Consider the following 24,610-nt stretch of genomic DNA (forward strand, 5'->3'; position numbering starts at 1 on the left):
CTTGCAGTACTGGAACAGACCATTTATTTGATAAGTTATCGAAAAATTTAACGAATTTTATTTAGGTTGCGCTTCTTAATGGCACAACATTGAACAGTTGTAAAATTTAGTGTATTTGCAAAGTAGGAACATCGCATTTGTTGACATCATTTCAGAATAGAAAAATATTTATTTTACACAAAATCGCAATATTACATTTTCCTTGCAACATGGAGGCTCTTGATATTTTAGAAAAACGCATCGACACTTTGACACGCATATTAGGAGTGCCACCACCCCAAGATGGTAATTCCGGTGAATCATCTAAAGCCCCTGCTGAAAATGTTGTTGACTCTCTAATCTCGGCCAACAATATTGTTAAAGAAGCAATTTTAGGGCGTGAAAAAATCAAGACCATCGTAGATCGTAGTGAAGAACTAGAAACCTATTTGGATCCACACTTTCTGGAAGAGAATCAACAAGTTCGAGCCAAAGAAGTCTATCTAAATGCTGTGGCCAATGATTTACATACACAATTCCAACAATTAGAACGCATTAAAGAGCTGGAGCCTACATTGGGTGCAGAATATTTTCGCAACATTCCAGGGGGATGTGTAGATAAGTTGAAGCAAATAAATGAGGATAATAAGGAATTTGCCCAACAAGCAGAGCTAATAGAGGAAAGTCTCATTCTGGCCATGAAACGTTATGGTGAAATACAAAAGGGACTCTTGGATTCTTTGGGAGCCATGAACAAACGTCTTGAAGCGGTGGAGGAACGATTGCAGCAAAACAAAAAGGAGGAAATGGAAAAGGAAATACCGACAGAGTCAACTAACTAATAGGAAAAGTATTAAAAACACAAACTAATTTAATAAGGAACAAACAGAATAGAGTCATAAATAATTTATTATTGTGTATTATTGGATTGTGGATGGACTGCTAAATAATAATCATTAATTTATAGCATAATAAACAGAATGTCTTTTTCTAATTGTTGGCTAGCTTGTTACTTTTTCTTTGGTTAGGCAAAATCACATTTGCTTTGAAAATGCAATAACAGTAATTTATTTGTAATTTATTTAGCTTTTTATGCTACCTAAGCTTGGAAAAATGCTAAAAATCTTGTTAATGTAGTATAAAACAAATACTATGGCAAAAACAAATCCCAGCAAACTGAGACGATTGCGCCAGTGTTGTTTGCTTTCCTTCATCATATTACAAATGCGTAGTGCTGCAGCCTGGGTGTCTTCAATCGATCCATTATTGTCAATAACAAAGTGTGACTTTTCACATTTCTTTTCCAATGGCATTTGGGACTCGATGCGTTTCTTGGCATCTTCTTCGGATAACTCATTGCGCTCAATTAAACGTTGCAATTGTTTGTCGGCATCACTAGAAGACGATATGAAATGATATAAATTCAAAGTTAGCTATGTATTTGTATTTCTCCACCTTACCAAGTAACACAAATAATCTTGTGAATAAAATCCATTAAAATTCCCGTTTCAAAGAGCAGAGGCAAATCCAGGACGATCCATGCCTTCCCACTCATAAAATGTTTAAATACTTCTTTAAATATTGTACGATGTATCACAGGATGAGTAATTTTATTCAATTTTCCTCTCAGCTCCTTGTCATTGAAGATTGCCTTGCCCAATGCCACCCTATTTATTTCTCGTGTGGGCAAAAACACTTCATCTCCAAAGACTTCTTTAATTTTGTGCCAGCAAGGTGTGTTTGGCTCCACAACTATAACAACGTAATAATTAAAAATGTAGGTCATTTCCTAATTATCATTTATCTCGAGTAAAAAATCTTACTTTGTCTTGCAATTTTATCAGCATCAATAACGGGAATACCATTGTCTTGAAAAACTTTACTAACTGTGCTCTTGCCACTGGCAATACCACCTGTTATTGCAACTATAAACATTTTGTCTTAATTATTTATATTTAATTTTTCTCTAAAGTAAATCTTCAACTTTAGGACGAAAAACCACTTAGAACCTTAATGATAACTCACGAATGATGATAACACGATATCAATTGCGTGTTCCAATGCACTTGAAAACACTTGAGAGTTATCGAAATCTAAATTGAAGAAACATGGCAACACCTTGGGTTGGTGAAATTGGCTATTGCTTTGTTTACATCATGGTACAATAATACAGGTATCATTATCATGCCAGCTGATGGTAACATAATGTGTCAGTTGCATTGAATTGATGTCAAATTTTGACATCTTATGTTGCCAAAAATTACCTATGCGGCTACCTGTGTATTTGTACCATGGTTTACATTTACGAAACCCATTGCGTATACGTCTAATGAAAACTCATCTGAAATTAATTGGATTTCATTTGACGTTTAATACTTTGTTTACATTTACGAAATCCACTCGATTTCAACTGTCAATTCCTTTGAGTATACGTCAAATGAAAACTCATCTGAAATCGATTGGATTTCATTTGACGTTTGAGCAATGGAATTGAAAGTTGAAATCGAGTGGATTTCGTAAATGTAAACCAAGCATAAGCAATGGATTTGGCAGTAGAAATCGAGTGGATTTCGTAAATGTAAACATACTATAAGTGTGATTGAAGTAGAGCTGGCAAACCATCGATATTCCCAACATTAGATATTTTCGATATATGCTCTGTTCCAGAACCTGCAAGAAGCTACTATTTTTCACTGCGATAACATTTTTTCCTTTATGTTATCGGAAAAAATAGTAAAAATTAGAAGATTCTTGCAGTTCTGGAACAGACCAATAATATTTTAAAATATCGGTTACTATCGATATTATCGTTAAGTTGTCAACACCATTAACTTGGAGATGAAAATGGCGGAAATGTCAATGCTTCTGTTGATATTTTGCACAACTAGTTCACAGAAAAGTAAAAGAGAATAAACAATTGCTTTTAGTTTATAAAAATATTTAAAAAAATGCATTTTACTTTTCCGAAAAATGTGTACATGTAACTACGGACTTACTTTCTCACACACACACAAATGGTCTGTTACGGAAGTGCAAGAATCTACTATTGTTTACAATTTTTTTCGATAACATAAAGGAAAAAATGTTATCGTAGTAAAACATAGTAGCTTATTGCAGGTTCTGGAACAGACCAAAAATCGAAAAGCAGCGAAATTTCTATTTATTGGTTTGTTCCAGAACTGCAAGAATCTACTAATTTTTACTGTTTTTCCGATAACATAAAGGAAAAAATGTTATCGTAGTAAAAAATAGTAGCTTCTGGCAAGCTCTGAAACAGACCATTGGCCTGTTCCCGTACTTTATAAAGTGGTAAAAGTCCTAAAAGTCGTAAACGATTTTCATATTAATTTTGTGTACGGGAACGCAAAATGTGTAAAAGTGGTAAAAATTGTAAAAACTTTTTAGTTCTGGAAGAGAGCTATATTTCAATTAATTTTAGGTTGGGGATTTTTGTTCCGATAATATCGATAGGCAAAACTATCTATCGATATTTAATTTTTAAAAAATAATCGATTTTTTTGATAGTGCCATCGATTTTTTGCCAGCTCTAGATTGAAGGTATACATTAAGAGTGGTACACAAGATCAGTTTTGACGGTCAGTTTTGCTCAAATAATCGGTTGCTTGCCAGTGTGGCCGCCAATTTTTGTCAGTCATCAAGCAACCACAAAAAATTAGAGAATTTATCGGAATAAAATAAATACCCGCAAGAAGCTACTAATTTTTACTACGATAACATCTTTCCTTTATGTTATCGAAAAAAATAGTAAAAATTAGTGGATTCTTGCAGTTTTGGAATGCTCTGTTCCAGAACCTGCAAGAAGCTACTATTTTTTACTACGATAACATTTTTTCCTTTATGTTATCGGAAAAAATAGTAAAAAATAGTAGATTCTTGCAGTTCAGGAACAGGCCACAAATTATGACAGCCCAAAACAAAAAAGCTTCGTTCCAGTACTTTTTTAATGGTAAAATGTTCAAAAGAGAAAACTGTCAAAAATGAGTAGTAGTAGTAGTAATCAATTTATTGAGACTTATTTTCTTTTCGATGACACATGAAATGTACAGGGAATGATTAGCTTAATTTAGAACTATGATTGTCTTCATGGTACAATAATTCTTAGGTAGGCCACAGCTAACAGCTGATTACAATTTTTTTTTTTTTTTTGTTATGGCTTAATCTGTCAAAACCGTGTTGACATGCAGAGTTGATATTTATTATTGATCAAAAAATTCAACTCTGTTTTGTTTTCATTTCAACATTTCGTTCTTCTTCTTCTTTGTTTACTCATCCGTTATCATTCATCAAAACAATTTTGACGTTTTACGCCATAGCGACAGGGTTGTATTTTTTTGGCGATTCTCATACCTGGCCTACCTATGAATTATTGTACCATGATTGTCTTATTCTAACACGTTTGTGATGTGAGATGCTACTTGCAAGTAAAAAATTTGAAGATATATATATGTGTAAACATAAACGATAAAGTGAGAAAGGCTTGCTCCCGGCCTGAACAGTTGCTGACAGAGCATTTGACGTCTGCCAAAATAAATAATTTCTTAAAACTAAATAACAAAAACAATTCGAGTGTGTCTGTTTTGAGTTGTCAAACAGAGCATTTACAAATGTAAAAAAACAATGAATGGTCAATTATGACTAGATAAAATAGTAAAGTATATAAGAATTTAAATATTTATCACAGGAAAGCGATTATTCCAAATAAACATAATTTGGATGTTATAAAAGAAGTGTTAGTGGTTAAAATATCACAGTTGAAACGAATTCTCTGCTGTAGAGAAAATAATATAAGTGTAAAATTGTTTAACTTATTCTAGAATAAAATATCATCCCCTATGGGTGCCTGGGCTGGTTTTGGTATAAAACTATGGGGTTGTATTGCCTGGAACGGCGTCAATTATTTCGTTGACGATGCCAATTATGGACAGGTACTGGGTTGATGACCACGAGATATCTTTATCTCTGTCATAAATTTCATTCATGAATATGTTATCATGAGTTGGGAGCTTTTCGACGAATCGCTTTTGGAGGTTGAGGGCGTATAGAGACAGTGGTTCTATTCCTGCAGTGTCGTAAATGTAAGTATTAGAAAACATTTTCGTGGGATTTTCAAATTTCTTGTTTATACACCTTCGTAGAATTTTCCGCTCAAAGATCTCCAACTCTTTCATAACGGACGGTGAAATGGAAAACCAAATTGGGAATCCGTACAACAGCACTGAGCGGATGGCAACCTTGTATAGAAGTATTTTAGTCTTCTGCGGCAAGTATTTGCTGTTGAATAAGTATGAAAACGAGCCAACTACTTTCTTTGCTCTTTCTATTGTTGTTCTCACGTGTGAGTTAAATTTAAGTAGATTATTAAACGTAACTCCGAGATATTTTATGGATGAATTAAACGGAATTTGAACACCGTCTAATGCAGTTTGCAGCATCTTACTTTGTGGTACCACATGTTTTGGACATTTCCCCGATGCGTTCCGTATGCAAATAGCCTGGGATTTAGCTGCATTAATCCGTATACCCCACTTTTTGTAATATTGGTGTATTACATGTAAATGTTCCTCTGCGTGATGCAGTGCCAGCTCTGGCGAACCACTGTGCGCGTAGATAAGGCAATCATCGGCATAAAGAATGTCTTTGTTGAAAACCAAATTGAAAGTTGGATATTGGGTTGGTTATAAACTCATTTTCTATTTTCTCCTTCAGGACATGTTCCAGAATTTTTCCAAGATTTGATAGAAGGGATATCGGACGATAGTCAGCAACAGACTCACTATTGGGTTTCTTCTGGATTGGAAAAATTTTCGCTAGCTTCCATATTTTGGGAAAGTAACCATTGTTGATGGAATTGTTGCAAATACATGTTATAATTCGCAAATCGGTTTCAGGAAATTTGCGTATAACGAAATTTGAGATTCCATCAACGCCACTTGATTTTTTATTATTGATTCTTTGAACAATTTCCTTAATTTTTTCAGGATTGGTGAAATGGTAATCATCGGGATTTAAGATTGAGTTGAATTGACTGTCAAATGAATAGATACTTGGAGTTGATGTGAGAATTGACGAAATTCTAGATTGCAGAATATCCTGTGGAAATTCTGGAATCGTTTCTCGAAAAGAAGAGGAATAGTATTGGTGGAAATGATTTGCAATTTCGGAGCTGTTGGTAATAGTGCTATTATTGACTTGCAATTGCTGGCAGAATGGGGACTTCTTTTTACCGCTGAACTTATAAATCTCTTTAAACGCTGTTGGACCAGGTTTGATATTTTGTAGACGATTATTGAATATATTGGCTTGCTCAATATTAATGGATTCTTTTATAATAACTTTTAGAAGCTGAATTTGTTTGGACAATATACGATACTCACTGCTCATTCTATTTCCCGTTCGATGAAATAACTTTTTTAGCTCTTTCTGCCATTGATATTTTACCTTATACAACCGCTTTGATCTTTCTGAGAGAGGAAACAGGCCATTGCTGATGGTGATTTTCTGTGAATGATCATCATGAACAGAGTTGAAACAGCTGTTGAAGGAATCAATTAATCCATCGATATCATCGTTATTGAGATTAGTTTCTGACAAAGGTAACATATGTTGGCAAGCGTATCCAAAATCTCTGCTAAAATTCTCCCAGTTTGTGTTCTTGTAGGAAGTATATGATTGAGGAGCATTCAAAATTAACTCGGAACAATCTATTTGAACTGACAACTTCAGCGGAAAATGATCAGAAAATGATGGTAGAGACGATATTGAAAAATTTGATGTGGTATGGTCAATTAACTTGGAGCTGATAAGGAAATGATCCAAATAAGATGGCCCATTAGGATATGATGGTGAGGCATCACACACTCTAACCACATCTAAAATATTGGACTGCAACCAGGATTTCAATGATCTTCCGTTGGAATTCTCTGCAATATCACCCCAATCCGGATTTCTTGAGTTTAGGTCTCCACCAAAAATGAAGCCGTCATAACTACTACATTCTTGTAAGATTTTATCTAGGTCAGCTTCCAGCCGCTGCGCAGGATAATTGCAAGGAACGTATAAAGATCCCAACACAATTTTCTTCCGAATTGCGTTTTGTAATATTTCAATTTGAATCATGCATGTATTTATGCCGACATCACTGATGACAATTTTTGAGTATAGTATGGATTTTTTTATTAGTACTGCTACGCCAATAGGTGAGAGATCATTAATAATATCATATCCATCTATTCTAACTTTCCTGTTCCGTCTTAGGTGGCACTCTTGGATGAATCCCACATCGATGTTATTGATAGAAAGCGTTTTTTGCAGATCTATTTGCCTACTTTTGTCATTAAGCGATCTGACGTTGAATGTTAATAAATTAAGCAATCTATGGATCATATTGTTGCTTAACTTTTTTAAGAATTCGCAGGAATTCTGCCTTGGCTTTTGATTTATCCATGTTTCTAAATTCATTTAAAAAAGCAGAAATTTCTTGCTCCAGCGACATTTCTTCTGGTTCCAAGAAAAAGTTGGCCAGTTTTAGGAAATCATCCACTATAGATGGTTTTTGGATGGTTGAGTGATTGTAATTATGTCTAAAATGACTAGCAAAAGATTTGTGTGGTGATGTAATACCCATACTAACAGCTTTAACATTTCTGATGGCAGTGTTTTTTTTCTTCCTGCATTTTATTTATTTTGCTTTTTTTGCTGCAATGTACTTTTTATATACTGGACAGCCCTTAAGGCCTGCGTACATAAGCCGCTCGGCTTTCTTACTTAATTCATTTCTGGTAAAGGAATAAAGAAATGTCAGAACCGCATTTCAATTAGGTCGAACTTGGTCTTTGGTCTTTTACCAGAAATGAATTAAGCAAGAAAGCCGAGCGGCTTATGTACGCAGGCCTTTAAGGCCTGCGTACATAAGCTGCCTTGCCTGGTTGCCTTGCTTTCCTACTTCATTTCTGAAATAATAAAAATAAAAGAATAAATAAGGCCGAGCAAATTTCAGAATGGGTTGCCCTTTTCTTTTTTATTCTTTTATCAGAAGCAAGCAAGGTAAGCAGGCTAGGCAGCTTATGTACGCAGGCCTTTAAAATTCGCCGGGTGACCATAAGCTTGGCAATTTATACAAAATGGTTTTTCAGTGTCATTTCGTACTCTCTGACAATTCCCTGGCTCGTGAAGTTTATCACATTTTACGCATTTAAATGCGGAGTTGCAATTGCGGGAAGTATGTCCCCACCGTTGACACCTATGGCACTGAGTTTCGCTGTTGTTTCTCTTGGGTTTTTCCCAAAAGACATCCTGAAACCATATTCTCTTAATATGGGAGACATCCCCAAGCTTTTTGCCTGGTAACAATGAGACCAAAAATAAGCCAGTGTCTTTACCCGTTTTTTTGGAATGTGGAGTGGTGAAATTTGTAACTGATGCCACAGTGTCTGGGACCAATAAGTCTAGTTCAGCTTTAATTTCATCACCGTCTTTGTAAGAATACAGGCCTCTTAAGATCAAGCCAACCTGTTTCAATTCTTTTGGAGTGAAAGAATATGAATGGATACCTTTTTCTCTCAAAAGGGCCATCATAGAAGTATGTACCTTGGGATCTGCAAAGTACAATTTGCTTTTGTTTTTGTTAACATTTTTCACTCTAATCCCAGATTCTGGGACAGTTTCCCTAAGGGTATCAACAAGTGTCTTGATGTTTACATTGAATACAAAAATGGGCGGACACCATTTTGTTTTTGGTTGTGATTGGTTTTTATCTTTTGGTTGGTTAGGTTTGATTTGCGCTTTATTGGGAGCAGTGGGGCATTGTATATTAACATCAGTCAATACGCTCAGAATACCAAATCTGTTATTATCCTGTGGATCATGATTTGCAAGCTTTTCCTTTAGTTCAGAAATGCCGATGTTTAAAGGTGGGATCTTCCTTTCAATTCGTAGTCTCTTGCGTTCATTTGCAATGCTGGCATTTGTTATTGCTTCATATGGCTGAGCAACAAAATCGGTGTTGTTGGAAGTTGACGCCTCCTCTTCCGCCACGTCATACTCCATATCTGGTAAAGATGCAGGCATCATTCATGCACGGTGATGCAATTCTGATGCCCACAAGGTTGAAATTTCCAATGAAATTTTAATTTAAAATTTGATTTTCTTTCCGCTCAAAAACAATACGTCCAATTTGTTTCAGTGTTGCCACGTTTTTTTCGTCAAAAATGAGTCTAAGGCACACATTTTTCCAAAATGTACGGGAACGGAAAAATGGCAGAAACGTCAAAAAATCTGGAACAAATGTCAAAGTCGGCGTGTCAGCGAATCGGAAGCCGGCAAACATGTTGCACATTTTTGCTCGCTAAAAATTTGTCGTCTAAAAAGTTTCTAAAGAGAGAGCCATTCAGCGCCATTTTTGTTCAAAGAGAAGTGAACATTTTGCAACTTTTTTGGTGTACGGGAACGCATTTCGGGCAAAAATGTGTAAAAACTTTTTAGTTCTGGAACGAAGCTAACTAACCCTGCGTTTACAAATGACAGGACAGTTGACTTCATGTATTGATTGTCAAAATCCCACAACTTGCCTGTGTGACGTAGGCGTCCAGACAACTGCGAAAACAGTTGTAAAATTATGAATGAAAATCACCGATTTCTTTTTGTTTTGCGTTTACATATTTTGTTCTGTACATATTCCTTTGTTTTCAGCACATTTGAATTATCATCTCACTTCTTTTTCAAAAAAATGTCAAAAATTTGTAAGGCGTTTACACCAGACAGTTTGTCTTCAAATACAACTCTGATTTACTAACACATGCATACATTTGTCGTTTGTCTCTCAGCTGTCCATCATTTTTTCACAGACAGTAAGGAAGACAAATTTTTGGCATTTTTGTAAAAATAAGTGAGATAATAATTAAAATGTGTTGAAAACAAAGGAACATGAACAAAAACAAAATATGAGAACGGAAAACAAAAATAAATCGATGATTTTCATTCAAAATTTTACAACTGTTTTTGCAGTTGTCGGGACGCCTACGTCACACAGGCAAGTTGTGGGATTTTGACAATCAATACATGAAGTCAGCTGTCCTGTCATTTGTAAACGCAGTGTAAAATCATGGTAGAATGATAAAAGGTAGTCGCATCTGTCAAATTCAGTTAAATACAACCCTGTATATCTGTACGGGAGCGTGTCAAATACAGAACAACAATAATAGGGCATGACATTTCATTACAAAAAAAATAAATAAAGATTGTTATTAATTTTCGAGTTTGTGAACAAATAAATATCAACATAACGAATTTTTCGGCTGGTATGAGACTAGAAAGCAACTACTTTCGCCACAACAAACCCTTTATAGATGTGGAGCAGCAATCACAATAACAGTAGCTGCAATTGGCGCAATTGGCGGTATTTGCAACTGCTTTCTTTGGCTAACGGACATTTTTCCTGCATAATAGCTCATTGCATTCACCAGAATCGCATTAACAACGTCAGATTGCCTCACAGATTAATGTGATTTTTGATTTGCAATAAAATTATGCCACAACAACAAGAAGGTATAAAGTTTGTATGCCAAGCAATTTTTTATGTATTTCGATTCCGCGACTATACGGAGTGGGTATAATCTATCCAAAACGTTCCGAGCATCAACCGGTCAACGACTGTTGTTTCATTTCAATAGTTTGGGATCCACATTAACATTAATCAGCTGCTGTAGCAACAATTTCAACAAAGTTCACCCCCAACAAAAACAAGAACAGTTGCATCCACCAGAAAACCAACAACATCAGCGGGAGATTCTTTAAGAACTACATATTCCTTGGGAGTCATCGTGGTGCAGTGGGAAACACGTCCGCCCAGAAGGTCTGCGGTTAAATCCCTGACAGAGGTGACAAATCAGTGTAATCCTTGATTACATTTCCAGAGTATTTTAAGCATGAAAAACTTCTCTACAAAGTGGTGTTGTAAGACACGCCGTTCGGACTCGGCGATAAAAAATAGAGCCAATATAATTGAGCTAATATGTATAGGCGTGAACTCATTGATATGCCAACATATGTGTGAACATATGTTTGTGTAAGTTCCTTAACTTAACCGCATTTTGACGTTGTTTTGGATCTGGATATCTGAAAGATCTATTTTTAGTGCTTTTGTTAATTTTTTATTACTAAAACCGTAAATGTTTATTAAACAAGTTAGACATACAAATAGTTTCTATTTTTAATTAGCCATTCATAATCCGTTCTCATAGTTATTTTATCTGTGCATGCAGCTGCCCCTGTACCTAAAGAAAGAAAACGCAATTCATTACATACATACATTATTTATTATCTGCATTCTTTACATTACTTACCGCCGGCGTATTTTTCAATATCGGTTTAACTACCGGCACTGGCACCTTATGTTTCGGGACATGCACAAATTAGGTGTATGATACAGAAGCAGGAATGGAACGTGTACCATCATCACCAATAACATTTGCACAACATTCACCGTCCTGTGACAGTGACTGTAGCAACCAACATTGAATTTATTTTGATTATTATTAGCATATATTTTGGTTTGGGTAGATCTTTCAGAAGCTGTTGCAGTTTCTTTTACAAGTTACCGTTACAGGACCTGCTAGTGTTGTTCTGTATATTTCACCCAATTTCTTGTAGAAATCGACATGTCCCGGTCCACACTAGAGTGAATTGCATGAAATTATGTGTCTCTAGATCGACCTCCATAATAGAGTAAAATCATAAAATTGCTGTAGTTGGCAATTCGATTTAAGAACACCTAATTTCATGAAACTTTTTAATGAAATTCACGTTAGTGTGGACCGGGACAATATGTACATACATATGAATATTCATGAGATTTTAAAGCTTCCTGTAGTTGGGGTTCTCAAATGACTAGCCCAAGATGCACAAAATGGTTTGTCGTTTCTCAAATGTTTGCATTTCATAGCCATGGGAGATTTTAAAGACTTCAACACCAAGAGCTGACAGTACATATATATCAATGGCATCCATTTTTAGTATTGACTGCACGTTTTGATGATAAGATATAAAGAAAATGTTGAACAAAAAAACATTTTGTAGTTTAATTTTTATATCCAAATGACATTTGTGCATATACACACAAATACATATGTAGGTATACATTCATTTAGTGTCAAATTCAAATTGACAATGAATGTACATCAACTTCAAAATTTAAAAAAAATTTTGAACATATGTTAGCATGAAACTACCTTTCTTGTTGTACCATGAGTCGAACTAAAGAATTTCATATCCACCACTGTTTTTATGTCGTCTTTGCTTCGCAAAGAATACGAACATAGGATTGTTGCTTCAATAAGCGGGGGTAAAAACAACAAGAAAGTTGTTTTTGCATTACGCATTGGTCAACAAGGCCGTGCTGATTTCATTTATTATTCATACATTACAATGCCAGTAATGTTTGGTTTACATTCGGCGTCTTTTCGTGATTTCGAAGGCGTTTCGTGATTTCGCGCGGAATCAAGCAAAAATTATCATGATTTCGCATACAAAAATGAAATCATCTCATTTCGTGATTTCAGCGAAATCAACATCGAAATCACAGTACACATGATATACAACCCTGTTTGTGACTGAAAAAGTACCAAAAGTTGCAACACTTTTCACGTATCACAATAAACAAGGTAGATGGTCAATTGCTGCAACAAAAAATTTTAGAATCAAAATTTTTAAACAATGTGAAAAAAATATTAGATTACTTTGTTACAATGCTATTTTTCATTGCGTTCTCGTACTTTTTTTAATGGTAATGTTAGAAAAAAGAGCGAAATGTCTAAAAATGCTTCCCCATACAAATTTCTTAAAAAATACGGGAACCGAACCGAAAATGACGGAAATTGCAAAAACTGCAGCAAATCAACGTATCAGCTATCGTATTTAGATGATAATGAACATGTTGCTAGTTTCTACAATGCCAAAATTGTATGGCAGAAAACAGGAGAATAGGGTGTTATTCGGCGCTATTTTTGTTTAAAGAGAAGTGTAAGTCTTGCTAGACTTTGGAGTACGGGAACTGGTTCTATACACAATTAATACGATATATAGATAGTTTTACGATAATTTTCGAAATAAAGTTGTAAAGTTTTATATTGTCGTATATTTTTGATGACTAATTCAATTTGCAACAACTTGTTTTGAAAATTCATGTTCGATCTGCTGCGCATATGCATCTACCTTTGTCATTGTGATATGTTTGAAATCAACAAAAAAATAAGTGTAAACACCGGGATGTATTTCAGGATTTCGTGAAATCCAGTGGATTTTAGAGCGCAAGTGTAAACTTGGCATAAGTCTTTCAGACCAAATTTAGCATTACATAGAATACAAAAATTCAGCATATGTACATGACCAAATATAATTCTTTAAGGAAAATTATTTAGATTATACTTATTATTGAAAAAAAAAATTATGATAAAAATATCAAATATATATATATCGCACCTGATCAAAAAAAGAGAAGCAACTCAAAATTTCTTACTTTTCAGTAGAGACAAAAACCTGTTCATACATAACTAGTAACTCTGAGGACACGAAGAGTGGAATAACTGTATTTTTTGACGAAAGAGTAGACAAAACAATGGGAGATTTTTACAGTGGATGGAGTTGATCATTATCTATCGTTTTTTATTAAAAGTGAAAATTTAAAAATTTTGAGTTACTACCCTTTTGTTGAACAGGTGCGATATATATATATATATATATATATATATATATATATATATATATATATATATATATATGTATATAAATGTAACATTGGAAAAACTTTGGCTCCCCAGCCAATAAGATATATATGAAAATAAAAATAAAAAAAGACTCATAGTTAAAATGCTGACCCTAAAATTTAATTTCAAGAACCAGAGTGATGTCGACGAAGGTACATTAAATAATTTCGTTTAAATGTATAAGGAGAACTGGCGAAATTACGTACGTAATTATTTTATTATATCGTGTTTCTAAATTGTCGACTAAATACACTATAAGGTCCCGGTCCACACTAGTGTGAATTTCATTAAAAAATTTCATGAAATTAGGTGTTCATAAATCGAATTCCCCACTACAGCAACTTTATGATTTTACTCTACTATGGACGTCGATCTAGAGACGCATAATTTCATATTAAAATTTCAATGAAATTACTGTAGTGTGGGCCGGGACAAAGCTGCGTAAATACTTTCTTCATATCCCTTTTCGTATCGGATATATAAGTCAATTAAAAAAAATTTCATTAGGTGTACGACTTTCGCTTGGAGCCACTGTATATGGGTGATCTTGGCTGCTGTATACCAAAAAGTAATGTTGACATGTCTCTCGTTGGTTGCCTTTGAAAATAGAGAAATAAAAAACGAATTGAAATATTTGAAGAAGAAATAGAAAACATGAATGAAAATTGTACAATTTTGTACACAATACATATTTGAAGGAAAGATAATACTTTTTCCTGCCGACACCAAATCATATTAAGTAGTTTTTGTCTTAAATATCTATTAAAAACAGTTAACAAAAAATAATAAAAACTAACTTTGTTACTATGAATTATATAAGTATATAATTGTGTGAGCGAACAACGTAATCCAAACGCCGGTATGAACATGGCCATATAAAGTACTTGCAACTACTTGCAAGTATTTCTCATTTCTCTTTTAACCAATGATTGCACATGCAAGTAACTTGCAGACAGTTGTGTCTACATGTTACAAGCTGTGTTCCTTTACTTACCTGCAAAGCGTTCCTTAACCCCAAAAAGTGGTAAAACTGGCAGCAATTTTTAAGAGAGTGAGAGAGCACATGTGTCTTTCTCTTCTACCACAGGCTACCAGCAAAATTTCTGCAGGTAAAAAATGGTAGGACTGATTTTTCGACTTTTGTTTGACGATTATTTCACAATGAAGAAAAAATGGACGAAAAACAGAAGAAAAAGTCGAACGCTGACAAAACTAAATTAACAACTGTGAAATAAAAGACGGGAATTGATTTTTTATCTTTCTTTTTGACATTGCTACCAGATCTACCATTTTTCCGTTTCTTTACTTTTCTGGTAAAAATGTTCATGATAGAGTAATTTTGAGAAATTTCGACACTTTTCGACACAAAGCTATAGTCATGTCCAATTACCACATCGGCATCGTAAAATTTTGAATATGTTATGTCAAAACTTTTTTTATGTTGTTGGAGAAATTACAACAAAAATATTTTTTTTATAAAGGGATTTGACTTTTCATATTCGATCAGCTGGTGTGATACCACTACCTGGTAGTTCTGCCATGGCTATAGTCGAAACTTCTGTTTCTATGAAAATATGTCCCAATTTAGTCCCAATTTACATTAGGCCATTTTCCTTGCGGCAATTGTCAATTTGAAGGAGAGAGGGGTGAGGCATATGTTAACCAGGGATGCCAACTGTTCCGAGGCAAAAATCGCTACAGCCACATACGCACCATTGGTCTGTAACGATTTTTACCTTAAAACATTCGACATTCTTACTTAAACAGTGGTATTTGTACGTCAAAAATCACCAAAGTAGTGGGAAAACCACCAACTTGGCACCCCTGATGTTAACCCCTTGCCACTCAACATCCTCTCTCACCAACAAGCTGACAATTGCCTAATGTAAATATGGACTATGACTGATTAGGTGTGTTCGTTTACTCAACAATTTGTACAAATTTGTACAAGTTCAGTAACTTCTTGTAATCGGCTAAGGTATTTTGCATTGTACTGTAGAGTACACGAACAACATCCAGTAACAATTTGTACAAATTTTGAGTAAACGAACACACCTATTGTATGTGCAAGTGTGAATCAAGTTTAAAACGATAACAACACAAAGTAACCGATAAGACTCGAAAATGTACTCAATACCTGTTAGCCCTGCTATCAATCATTGTTGAATGTTATCCAAGCGTGTTTTTTTCTTCTTTTCATTTATTTCCGACGCGCGACGAAGTTTAGTTGTTTTTGCGAGTGAAATCACGATTTTTTTGTCCGCGTTGTAAAACTATTAAAAGACAATTTTAAATAAATTACTTTTCACCGAATTTTAAGTACAGTTACGCAAGAAAACAACAAATAAAACAAATACAAAATGGTTGATAAAATTGAAATGAGTTTGGACGACATTATCAAATCCAATCGTGGACAAAATAAAAAAGTCAGCGTTGGTGGCAATCGTGGTGCAGTAAATAGACGCGGTGGTGCAAACCCAGGAGCACGTCGTGGTGCTGGTCGTCGTGCACCTATTTCTCCACGTAAACCTGGCGGTGGCGGTGTTATTAAAGGTCGTGGAGCTGGTGGAATACAAAAAGCCAAATTCTCAAGGGTAAAGCTATGATGAAATTCATTAAAAAACCAATCACAAAGTTTAACAAAATGGCTCACAACACCTGGCTTGCTAACGAGATAGAAAGAAAAAAACCATAATTTGTCAAAAGTCATAAGACGAGAGAGAGGGCGAAATAAAGATCAAAGGGAGCAACATATACGGCTGTGGCAGATAATACAATTGAATTTAAAGAATTTTTATAAATTTTTTCCTCCAAAAATATAATGCAACGGTATACGTTCGTTTCGTAAATTTTCTTTTGCAAAAAAAGAAAATGGCCTCATAACGGGACATCAGCGTAAAATGAAAAGAAGATGCAAATAATACAGAAAGAGGAAGAGCGAATGAGCGGAGAGAACTACAGCGGAATGATGTGGCAACACTGCATAAATCAAATGACAAACGGGCATCAATAAAAATAATGGGTTGCTGTTGTTTTGCATCGTTTCTCCCACTTATTCGCATTTCAATACTTTACCACAAAACAAATCTGCGTTTCGAGAACATCGACTACAACATTATTTGTAATCTCATAATTACCAAACTCTGTTATTGTGTACCTACATATCTAATTTACCAACATTTCCCCCCAAAACAATTTTTTGCAATAATATTTTCTTTTTGAAACAAAATCATAAACTCCCCCGACTACCAACTGTTGGGGGAGGGTTCGTTCTCTAGAATTTAGCGCAACGTTTTATTTAGCGAAATGAAACAAAAACAAATGATCGACCAACAACTTTTACATTTTAAACATTTCCTGTATTGATCTGATCTGCAACCGCTGCATTCCCTGTTTTGTGTGTCAACTCCAAAACAATGTTTAGTTTCTCGTACACAAGATTTTCTTCTCCAACAAAACCAAAAATAAAAAAATCCTTTAGCAATCAAATCAAACAAACATGAAAACACAAAAGTCGAACATCTGTTGCAACTTGTACCTACTCCTACTCCACTCTAGGGCGATGTAAACAGCGCTTGGAAACACGACATGTACGATGGACCTAAACGTGGTATTTTGAAATCAACGGACTCGGCAAAGCTGTTAGTATCGAATTTGGATTATGGTGTATCGGATTCGGATATCAAGGAATTATTCACCGAATTTGGACCGCTGAAGAAGGCGGCCGTACATTATGATCGTTCGGGACGATCATTGGGTAAGTGCCAATTTGGATTATTTTTGATAATTATACGAAAATTCTATAGAAATTCACGGATGAACATTTTCTATACGAAAAGTCATCACTGATGGCATTTTCTATACGAAAAGTCATAACTGATGACATTTTTTATACGAAAATGACATCAGTGATGACATTTTCTATACGAGAAGTCATCACTGATGACATTTTCTATACGAAATGTCATCACTGATGGCATTTTCTATACGAAAAGTCATAACTAATGACATTTCCTATACGAAAAGTCATAACTGATGACATTTTTTATACGAAAATGACATCAGTGATGACATTTTCTATACGAAAATTCATTACTGATGACATTTTTATACGAAAAGTCATCACTGATGACATTTCCTATACGAATAGTCATCACTGATGACATTCTCTATACGAAAAGTCATCACTGATGACATTCTCTATACGAAAAGTCATCACTGATGACATTCTCTATACGAAAAGTCATCACTGATGACATTTTCTATACGAAAAGTCATCACTGATGACATTTTCTATACGAAAAGTCATCACTGATGACATTTTCTATACGAAAAGTCATCACTGATGACATTTTCTATACGAAAAGTCATCACTGATGACATTTTCTATACGAAAAGTCATCACTGATGACATTTTCTGTACGAAAAGTCATCGCTGATGACATTTTCTATACGAAAAGTCATCACTGATGACATTTTCTATGCGAAAAGTCATCACTGATGACATTTTCTATGCGAAAAGTCATCACAGATGACATTTTCTATACGAAAAGTCATCACTGATGACATTTTCTATACGAAAAGTCATCACTGATGACATTTTCTATACGAAAAGTCATCACTGATGACATTTTCTATACGAAAAGTCATCACTGATGACATTTTCTATACGAAAAGTCATCACTGATGACATTTTCTATACGAAAAGTCATCACTGATGACATTTTCTATACGAAAAGTCATCACTGATGACATTTTCTATAGGAAGAGTCATCACTGATGACATTTTCTATAGGAAGAGTCATCACTGATGACATTTTCTATAGGAAGAGTCATCACTGATGACATTTTCTATACGAAAAGTCATCACTGATGACATTTCCTATACGAATAGTCATCACTGATGACATTCTCTATACGAAAAGTCATCACTGATGACATTCTCTATACGAAAAGTCATCACTGATGACATTTTCTATACGAAAAGTCATCACTGATGACATTTTCTATACGAAAAGCCATCACTGATGACATTTTCTATACGAAAAGTCATCACTGATGACATTTTCTATACGAAAAGTCATCACTGATGATATTTTCTATACGAAAAGTCATCACTGATGACATTTTCTATACGAAAAGTCATCACAGATGACATTTTCTATACGAAAAGTCATCACAGATGACATTTTCTATACGAAAAGTCATCACTGATGACATTTTCTATACGAAAAGTCATCACTGATGACATTTTCTATACGAAAAGTCATCACTGATGACATTTTCTATACGAAAAGTCATCACTGATGACATTTTCTATACGAAAAGTCATCACTGATGACATTTTCTATACGAAAAGTCATCACTGATGACATTTTCTATACGAAAAGTCATCACTGATGATCTTTTCTATAGGAAAAGTCATCACTGATGATCTTTTCTATAGGAAAAGTCATCACAGATGATCTTTTCTATAGGAAAAGTAATAACTGATCATCTGTTCTATAGAAAAAAAGTCATCACTGATGATCTTTTCTATAGGAAAAGTCATCACTGATGATCTTTTCTATAGGAAAAGTCATCACTGATGATCTTTTCTATAGGAAAAGTCATCACTGATGATCTTTTCTATAGGAAAAGTCATCACTAATGATCTTTTCTATAGGAAAAGTCATCACTGATGATCTTTTCTATAGGAAAAGTCATCACTGATGATCTTTTCTATAGGAAAAGTCATCACTGATGATCTTTTCTATAGGAAAAGTCATCACTGATGATCTTTTCTATAGGAAAAGTCATCACTGATGATCTTTTCTATAGGAAAAGTCATCACTGATGATCTTTTCTATAGGAAAAGTCACCACTGATGATCTTTTCTATAGGAAAAGTCATCGCTGATGATCTTTTCTATAGGAAAAGTCATCACTGATATTTTCTATAGGAAAAGTCATCACTGATGATCTTTTCTATAGGAAAAGTCATCACTGATGATCTTTTCTATAGGAAAAGTCATCACTGATGATCTTTTCTATAGGAAAAGTCATCACTGATGATCTTTTCTATAGGAAAAGTCATCACTGATGATCTTTTCTATAGGAAAAGTCATCACTGATGATCTTTTCTATAGGAAAAGTCATCACTGATGATCTTTTCTATAGGAAAAGTCATCACTGATGATCTTTTCTATAGGAAAAGTCATCACAGATGACCTTTTCTATAGGAAAAGTCATCACTGATCATCTGTTCTATAGAAAAAAGTCATCACTGATGATCTTTTCTATAGGAAAAGTCATCACTGATGATCTTTTCTATAGGAAAAGTCATCACTGATGATCTTTTCTATAGGAAAAGTCATCACTGATGATCTTTTCTATAGGAAAAGTCATCACAGATGATCTTTTCTATAGGAAAAGTCATCACTGATCATCTGTTCTATAGAAAAAAGTCATCACTGATGATCTGTTCTATAGAAAAAAGTCATCACTGATGATCTTTTCTATAGGAAAATCATCACTGATCAGCTGTTTTATAGGAAAAGTCATCACTGATGATCTTTTCTATAGGAAAAGTCATCACTGATGATCTTTTCTATGAGAAATGTCATCACTGATGATCTTTTCTATGAGAAATGTCATCACTGATGATCTTTTCTATGAGAAAAGTCATCACCGATGATCTTTTCTATGAGAAAAGTCATCACCGATGATCTTTTCTGTGAGAAAAGTCATCACCGATGATCTTTTCTATGAGAAAAGTCATCACCGATGATCTTTTCTATGAGAAAAGTCATCACCGATGATCTTTTCTATGAGAAAAGTCATCACCGATGATCTTTTCTATGAGAAAAGTCATCACCGATGATCTTTTCTATATGAAAAGTCATCACCGATGATCTTTTTTACAGGAAAAGTCATCACCGATGATCTTTTCTATAGGAAAAGTCATCACCGATGATCTTTTCTATGAGAAAAGTCATCACCGATGATCTGTTCTATGAGAAAAGTCATCACCGATGATCTTTTCTATGAGAAAAGTCATCACCGATGATCTTTTCTATATGAAAAGTCATCACCGATGATCTTTTCTATAGGAAAAGTCATCACCGATGATCTTTTCTATGAGAAAAGTCATCACCGATGATCTTTTCTATGAGAAAAGTCATCACCGATGATCTTTTCTATGAGAAAAGTCATCACCGATGATCTTTTCTATGAGAAAAGTCATCACCGATGATCTTTTCTATATGAAAAGTCATCACCGATGATCTTTTTTACAGGAAAAGTCATCACCGATGATCTTTTCTATAGGAAAAGTCATCACCGATGATCTTTTCTATGAGAAAAGTCATCACCGATGATCTTTTCTATGAGAAAAGTCATCACCGATGATCTTTTCTATGAGAAAAGTCATTACCTACCGATGATCTTTTCTATGAGAAAAGTCATTACCTACCGATGATCTTTTCTATGAGAAAAATCATCACCGATCTTTTCTATAGAATAAAGCATCTCCGATGATCTTTTCTATAGGAAATGTCATCACTGATGATCTTTTCTATAGGAAAAGTCATCACTGATGATCTTTTCTATAGGAAAAGTCATCACGGATGATCTTTTCTATAGGAAAGTCATCACTGATGATCTTTTCTATAGGAAAAGTCATCACTGATGATCTTCACTGATGATCATCACCGATGATCTTTTCTATAGGAAAAGTCATCACCGATGATCTTTTCTATAGGAAAAGTCATCACCGATGATCTTTTCTATAGGAAAAGTCATCACCGATGATCTTTTCTATAGGAAAAGTCATCACCGATGATCTTTTCTATAGGAAAAGTCATCACCGATGATCTTTTCTATAGGAAAAGTCATCACCGATGTTCTTTTCTATAGGAAAAGTCATCACCGATGTTCTTTTCTATAGGAAAAGTCATCACCGATGTTCTTTTCTATAGGAAAAGTCATCACTGATGATCTTTTCTATAGGAAAAGTCATCACTGATGATCTTTTCTATAGGAAAAGTCATCACTGATGATCTTTTCTATAGGAAAAGTCATCACTCACTGATGATCTGTTCTGCGGAAAAGTCATCCCCGGTATATATAGGAAAAATCATAACAGATGATCTTTTGAAGGGAGTAGATAAGCACTTCCGAACTTTTCTGTAGGACATCTCTGTTGAACTCAACTAATATTATTCCCTTTATATTCCGTTACAGGCACAGCTGATGTTGTCTTCGAAAGACGTTCAGATGCTTTGAAGGCCATCAAACAATACAATGGTGTGCCTCTGGATGGTAGACCAATGAGTATACAATTTTTGACTGATGCCTCAGCAGTTACTGCTACTAGAGCACCTGTACGTAACAATGCTGGTCCCAGCCCCAATAGAAGAAGACAACCTGTTGGTGGTAATAGAAGAGCAGGCGGTAAGTCATTTAACATTTTCTTTCCCATTTTAAAAATATGAATCTAATCCTTTTAAATTTTATTTTTTTAGCCGCTGGTGGTGGTGCACGTCGTGGTGGTCCTGCTAATCGTAAACCTGGTGGTGGTGGTCCTCGTGCTGCCAACAAACCAACACCAACAGCTGAAGAGCTTGATGCCGAATTGGATGCCTATGTCAACGATATGAAAATATAGATTTAAGCACCCTTAGTCATTTTATTTGGTATTTAATAACTAATTTTTATAAATGTTAAGGCGGCAGGAGGAGGAATTATTAATTTGTCATCATCATCAACCAATGTACACATACAAATATATCAAATAATGATGCCAACTTCTTGAGAAAGACACCACCCATAACCACCCTCCACGCATTGATCTTGGAAGACAACTTGAAATACATAAAACGGGCCACCTCACTTATCATTGAACCCAACCACTCACTTCTTACTCTTCTTACTAAACAAAATAGTAGTCAACTATGTTTTTAGTTTTAATTTACAATTTTTGTATTTGAAATAATTACAAAATAATTTTATCAAATGCAATTCTTCTTTTATTTTATACTCTGCATCTATTTACATTTTAAGTTTATAACCATAACAACAACAACAACTCTTGACTTTAAAACTAAACAAAAAAGCAGCATTTATCACAACAAATTGGCTAATTTGCGATAAATTTTAGATTATTAAATGATTTGAATACAAATGAAAAAAAGGAATAAGTTTTATGAACTGATTTAGCCAAAACCCAGATTTGTTGGTAAATAAAAAATGAAAGAATAAACAATAAAATAAACACATGTAATTTAAGTAAATTAAAAATAGAAAAGTGTTTTAAATTCCCATGGGTATCAATTATGGATGGGGACACCAATTTTGTTTTATATTCATTACTATTTTAAAGATTGAATATATATGTAATTGATTTATTTTTTTGTAATCTGCAGTATATTGTCTGGAAATGGTGTAAAGATTCAGATTTTGAAATAACGGATGCCTGTATTGACAATAAACATATGTTTTTGGCACATTCAGATCTGGCAACTATGACAAATGAAATGTAAATAATTATCACTGCAAAAGTCGCATACGGAATAATATAAAGTTCCTGTTCGTTGATACATATAAGGATTAGTAACAACATAAAGGATTTAACTACAAATTATTTTGCATAAGGGTAAGTGATAAATATTTGAAAAAAATGTGTGAACAATAAAAAATTCATTTGTTTTTTTAGTATGAGAAGAAGAGAGGGTGATTAATTTAATGTTATGTCGGCCATTCACTCCCCATATGGAATAAAGGAATGATAAACATTCATAAAATATAAAAAGTGCATCGGAAATAACTTTTCCTATAGAAACGTTCATCGGAGATGACTTTTCCTATAGAAACGTTCATCGGAGATGACTTTTCCTATAGAAACGTTCATCGGAGATGACTTTTCCTATAGAAACGTTCATCGGAGATGACTTTTCCGATAGAAAAGTTCATTGGAGATGACTTTTCCTATAGAAAAGTTCATCGGAGATGACTTTTCTTACAGAAAATTTCATCGGAGATGACTTTTCTTATAGAAAAGTTCTTCGGAGATGACTTTTCCTATAGAAAAGATCATCGGAGATTACTTTTCCTATAGAAAACTTCATCGGAGATGACTTTTCCTATAGAAAAGTTCATCGGAGATGACTTTTCTTACAGAAAATTTCATCGGAGATGACTTTTCTTATAGAAAAGTTCTTCGGAGATGACTTTTCTTATAGAAAAGTTCATCGGAGATGACTTTTCCTATAGAAAAGTTCATCGGAGATGACTTTTCCTATAGAAAAGTTCATCGGAGATGACTTTTCCTATAGAAAAGTTCATCGGAGATGACTTTTCCTATAGAAAAGTTCATCGGAGATGACTTTTCCTATAGAAAAGTTCATCCGAGATGACTTTTCCTATAGAAAAGTTCATCGGAGATGACTTTTCCTATAGAAAAGTTCATCGGAGATGACTTTTCCTATAGAAAAGTTCATCGGAGATGACTTTTCCTATAAAAAAGTTCATCGGAGATGACTCTTCCTATAGAAAAGTTCATCGGAGATGACTTTTCCCAAGGTAAGGTTCATCGGAGTTGACTTTTCCCATGGAAAAGTACATCGGGAATGAATTTTCCTATAGAAAAGTTAATCGGAGATGACTTTTCCCATAGAAAAGCTCATCGGAGATGACTTTTCCTATAGGAAAGTTCATCGGAGATGACTTTCTATAGAAAAGTTCATGGGAGATGATTTTTCCCATAGAAAAGTTCATCGGAGATGACTTTTCCTATAGAAAAGTTCATATCGGAGATGACTTTTTCTATAGAAAAGTTCATCGGAGATGACTTTTCCCAAGGCAAGGTTCATCGGA

At 34.4% G+C, this 24,610-nt stretch overlaps 4 protein-coding genes and 1 long non-coding RNA gene across 6 annotated transcripts in view; 4 read left to right on the plus strand and 1 right to left on the minus strand.

Moving 5' to 3' along the window:
• Nucleotides 1-74: 74 nt before the first annotated feature.
• DCTN3-p24 (Dynactin 3, p24 subunit) lies at nucleotides 75-973 on the plus strand. Its single transcript, XM_073963439.1, has one exon. The coding sequence runs from the start codon at nucleotides 210-212 to the stop codon at nucleotides 819-821; it is 612 nt and encodes a 203-aa protein (XP_073819540.1). The 5' UTR covers nucleotides 75-209; the 3' UTR covers nucleotides 822-973.
• Nucleotides 850-2,016, minus strand: Dpck (Dephospho-CoA kinase). The gene is made up of 3 exons (XM_073963438.1): nucleotides 1,803-2,016; nucleotides 1,440-1,731; nucleotides 850-1,374 (listed from the first exon to the last, which is right to left on the minus strand). Exons 1-3 carry the CDS (start codon nucleotides 1,912-1,914, stop codon nucleotides 1,062-1,064), a joined length of 717 nt encoding a protein of 238 aa, XP_073819539.1. The 5' UTR covers nucleotides 1,915-2,016; the 3' UTR covers nucleotides 850-1,061.
• A 3,962-nt stretch (nucleotides 2,017-5,978) lies between these two features.
• LOC141390480 (uncharacterized) lies at nucleotides 5,979-7,371 on the plus strand. Its single transcript, XR_012409365.1, has 3 exons — nucleotides 5,979-6,263; nucleotides 6,340-7,196; nucleotides 7,255-7,371. It is a non-coding gene; the product is annotated as an uncharacterized lncRNA (long non-coding RNA).
• An 8,540-nt stretch (nucleotides 7,372-15,911) lies between these two features.
• On the plus strand, nucleotides 15,912-23,042 carry Ref1 (RNA and export factor binding protein 1). The gene is made up of 4 exons (XM_073972898.1): nucleotides 15,912-16,351; nucleotides 17,316-17,514; nucleotides 21,980-22,189; nucleotides 22,261-23,042. Exons 1-4 carry the CDS (start codon nucleotides 16,118-16,120, stop codon nucleotides 22,401-22,403), a joined length of 786 nt encoding a protein of 261 aa, XP_073828999.1. The 5' UTR covers nucleotides 15,912-16,117; the 3' UTR covers nucleotides 22,404-23,042.
• A 193-nt stretch (nucleotides 23,043-23,235) lies between these two features.
• The window catches only part of mfas (midline fasciclin), a 69,547-nt gene continuing 68,172 nt past the window's right edge, over nucleotides 23,236-24,610 (plus strand). The window contains exon 1 of one of the 2 annotated variants that reach the window (XM_073972501.1): nucleotides 23,236-23,390. The gene's annotated coding sequence lies outside the window, so the exon portion shown is untranslated. The remainder of the gene's footprint in view (nucleotides 23,391-24,610) is intronic. The other variant, XM_073972476.1, reaches the window with a different exon arrangement.

The sequence above is a fragment of the Musca autumnalis genome, unplaced genomic scaffold (assembly GCF_047663935.1).
Source record: "Musca autumnalis isolate F117 unplaced genomic scaffold, ASM4766393v1 scaffold_1, whole genome shotgun sequence".
NCBI lineage: Eukaryota > Metazoa > Arthropoda > Insecta > Diptera > Muscidae > Musca > Musca autumnalis.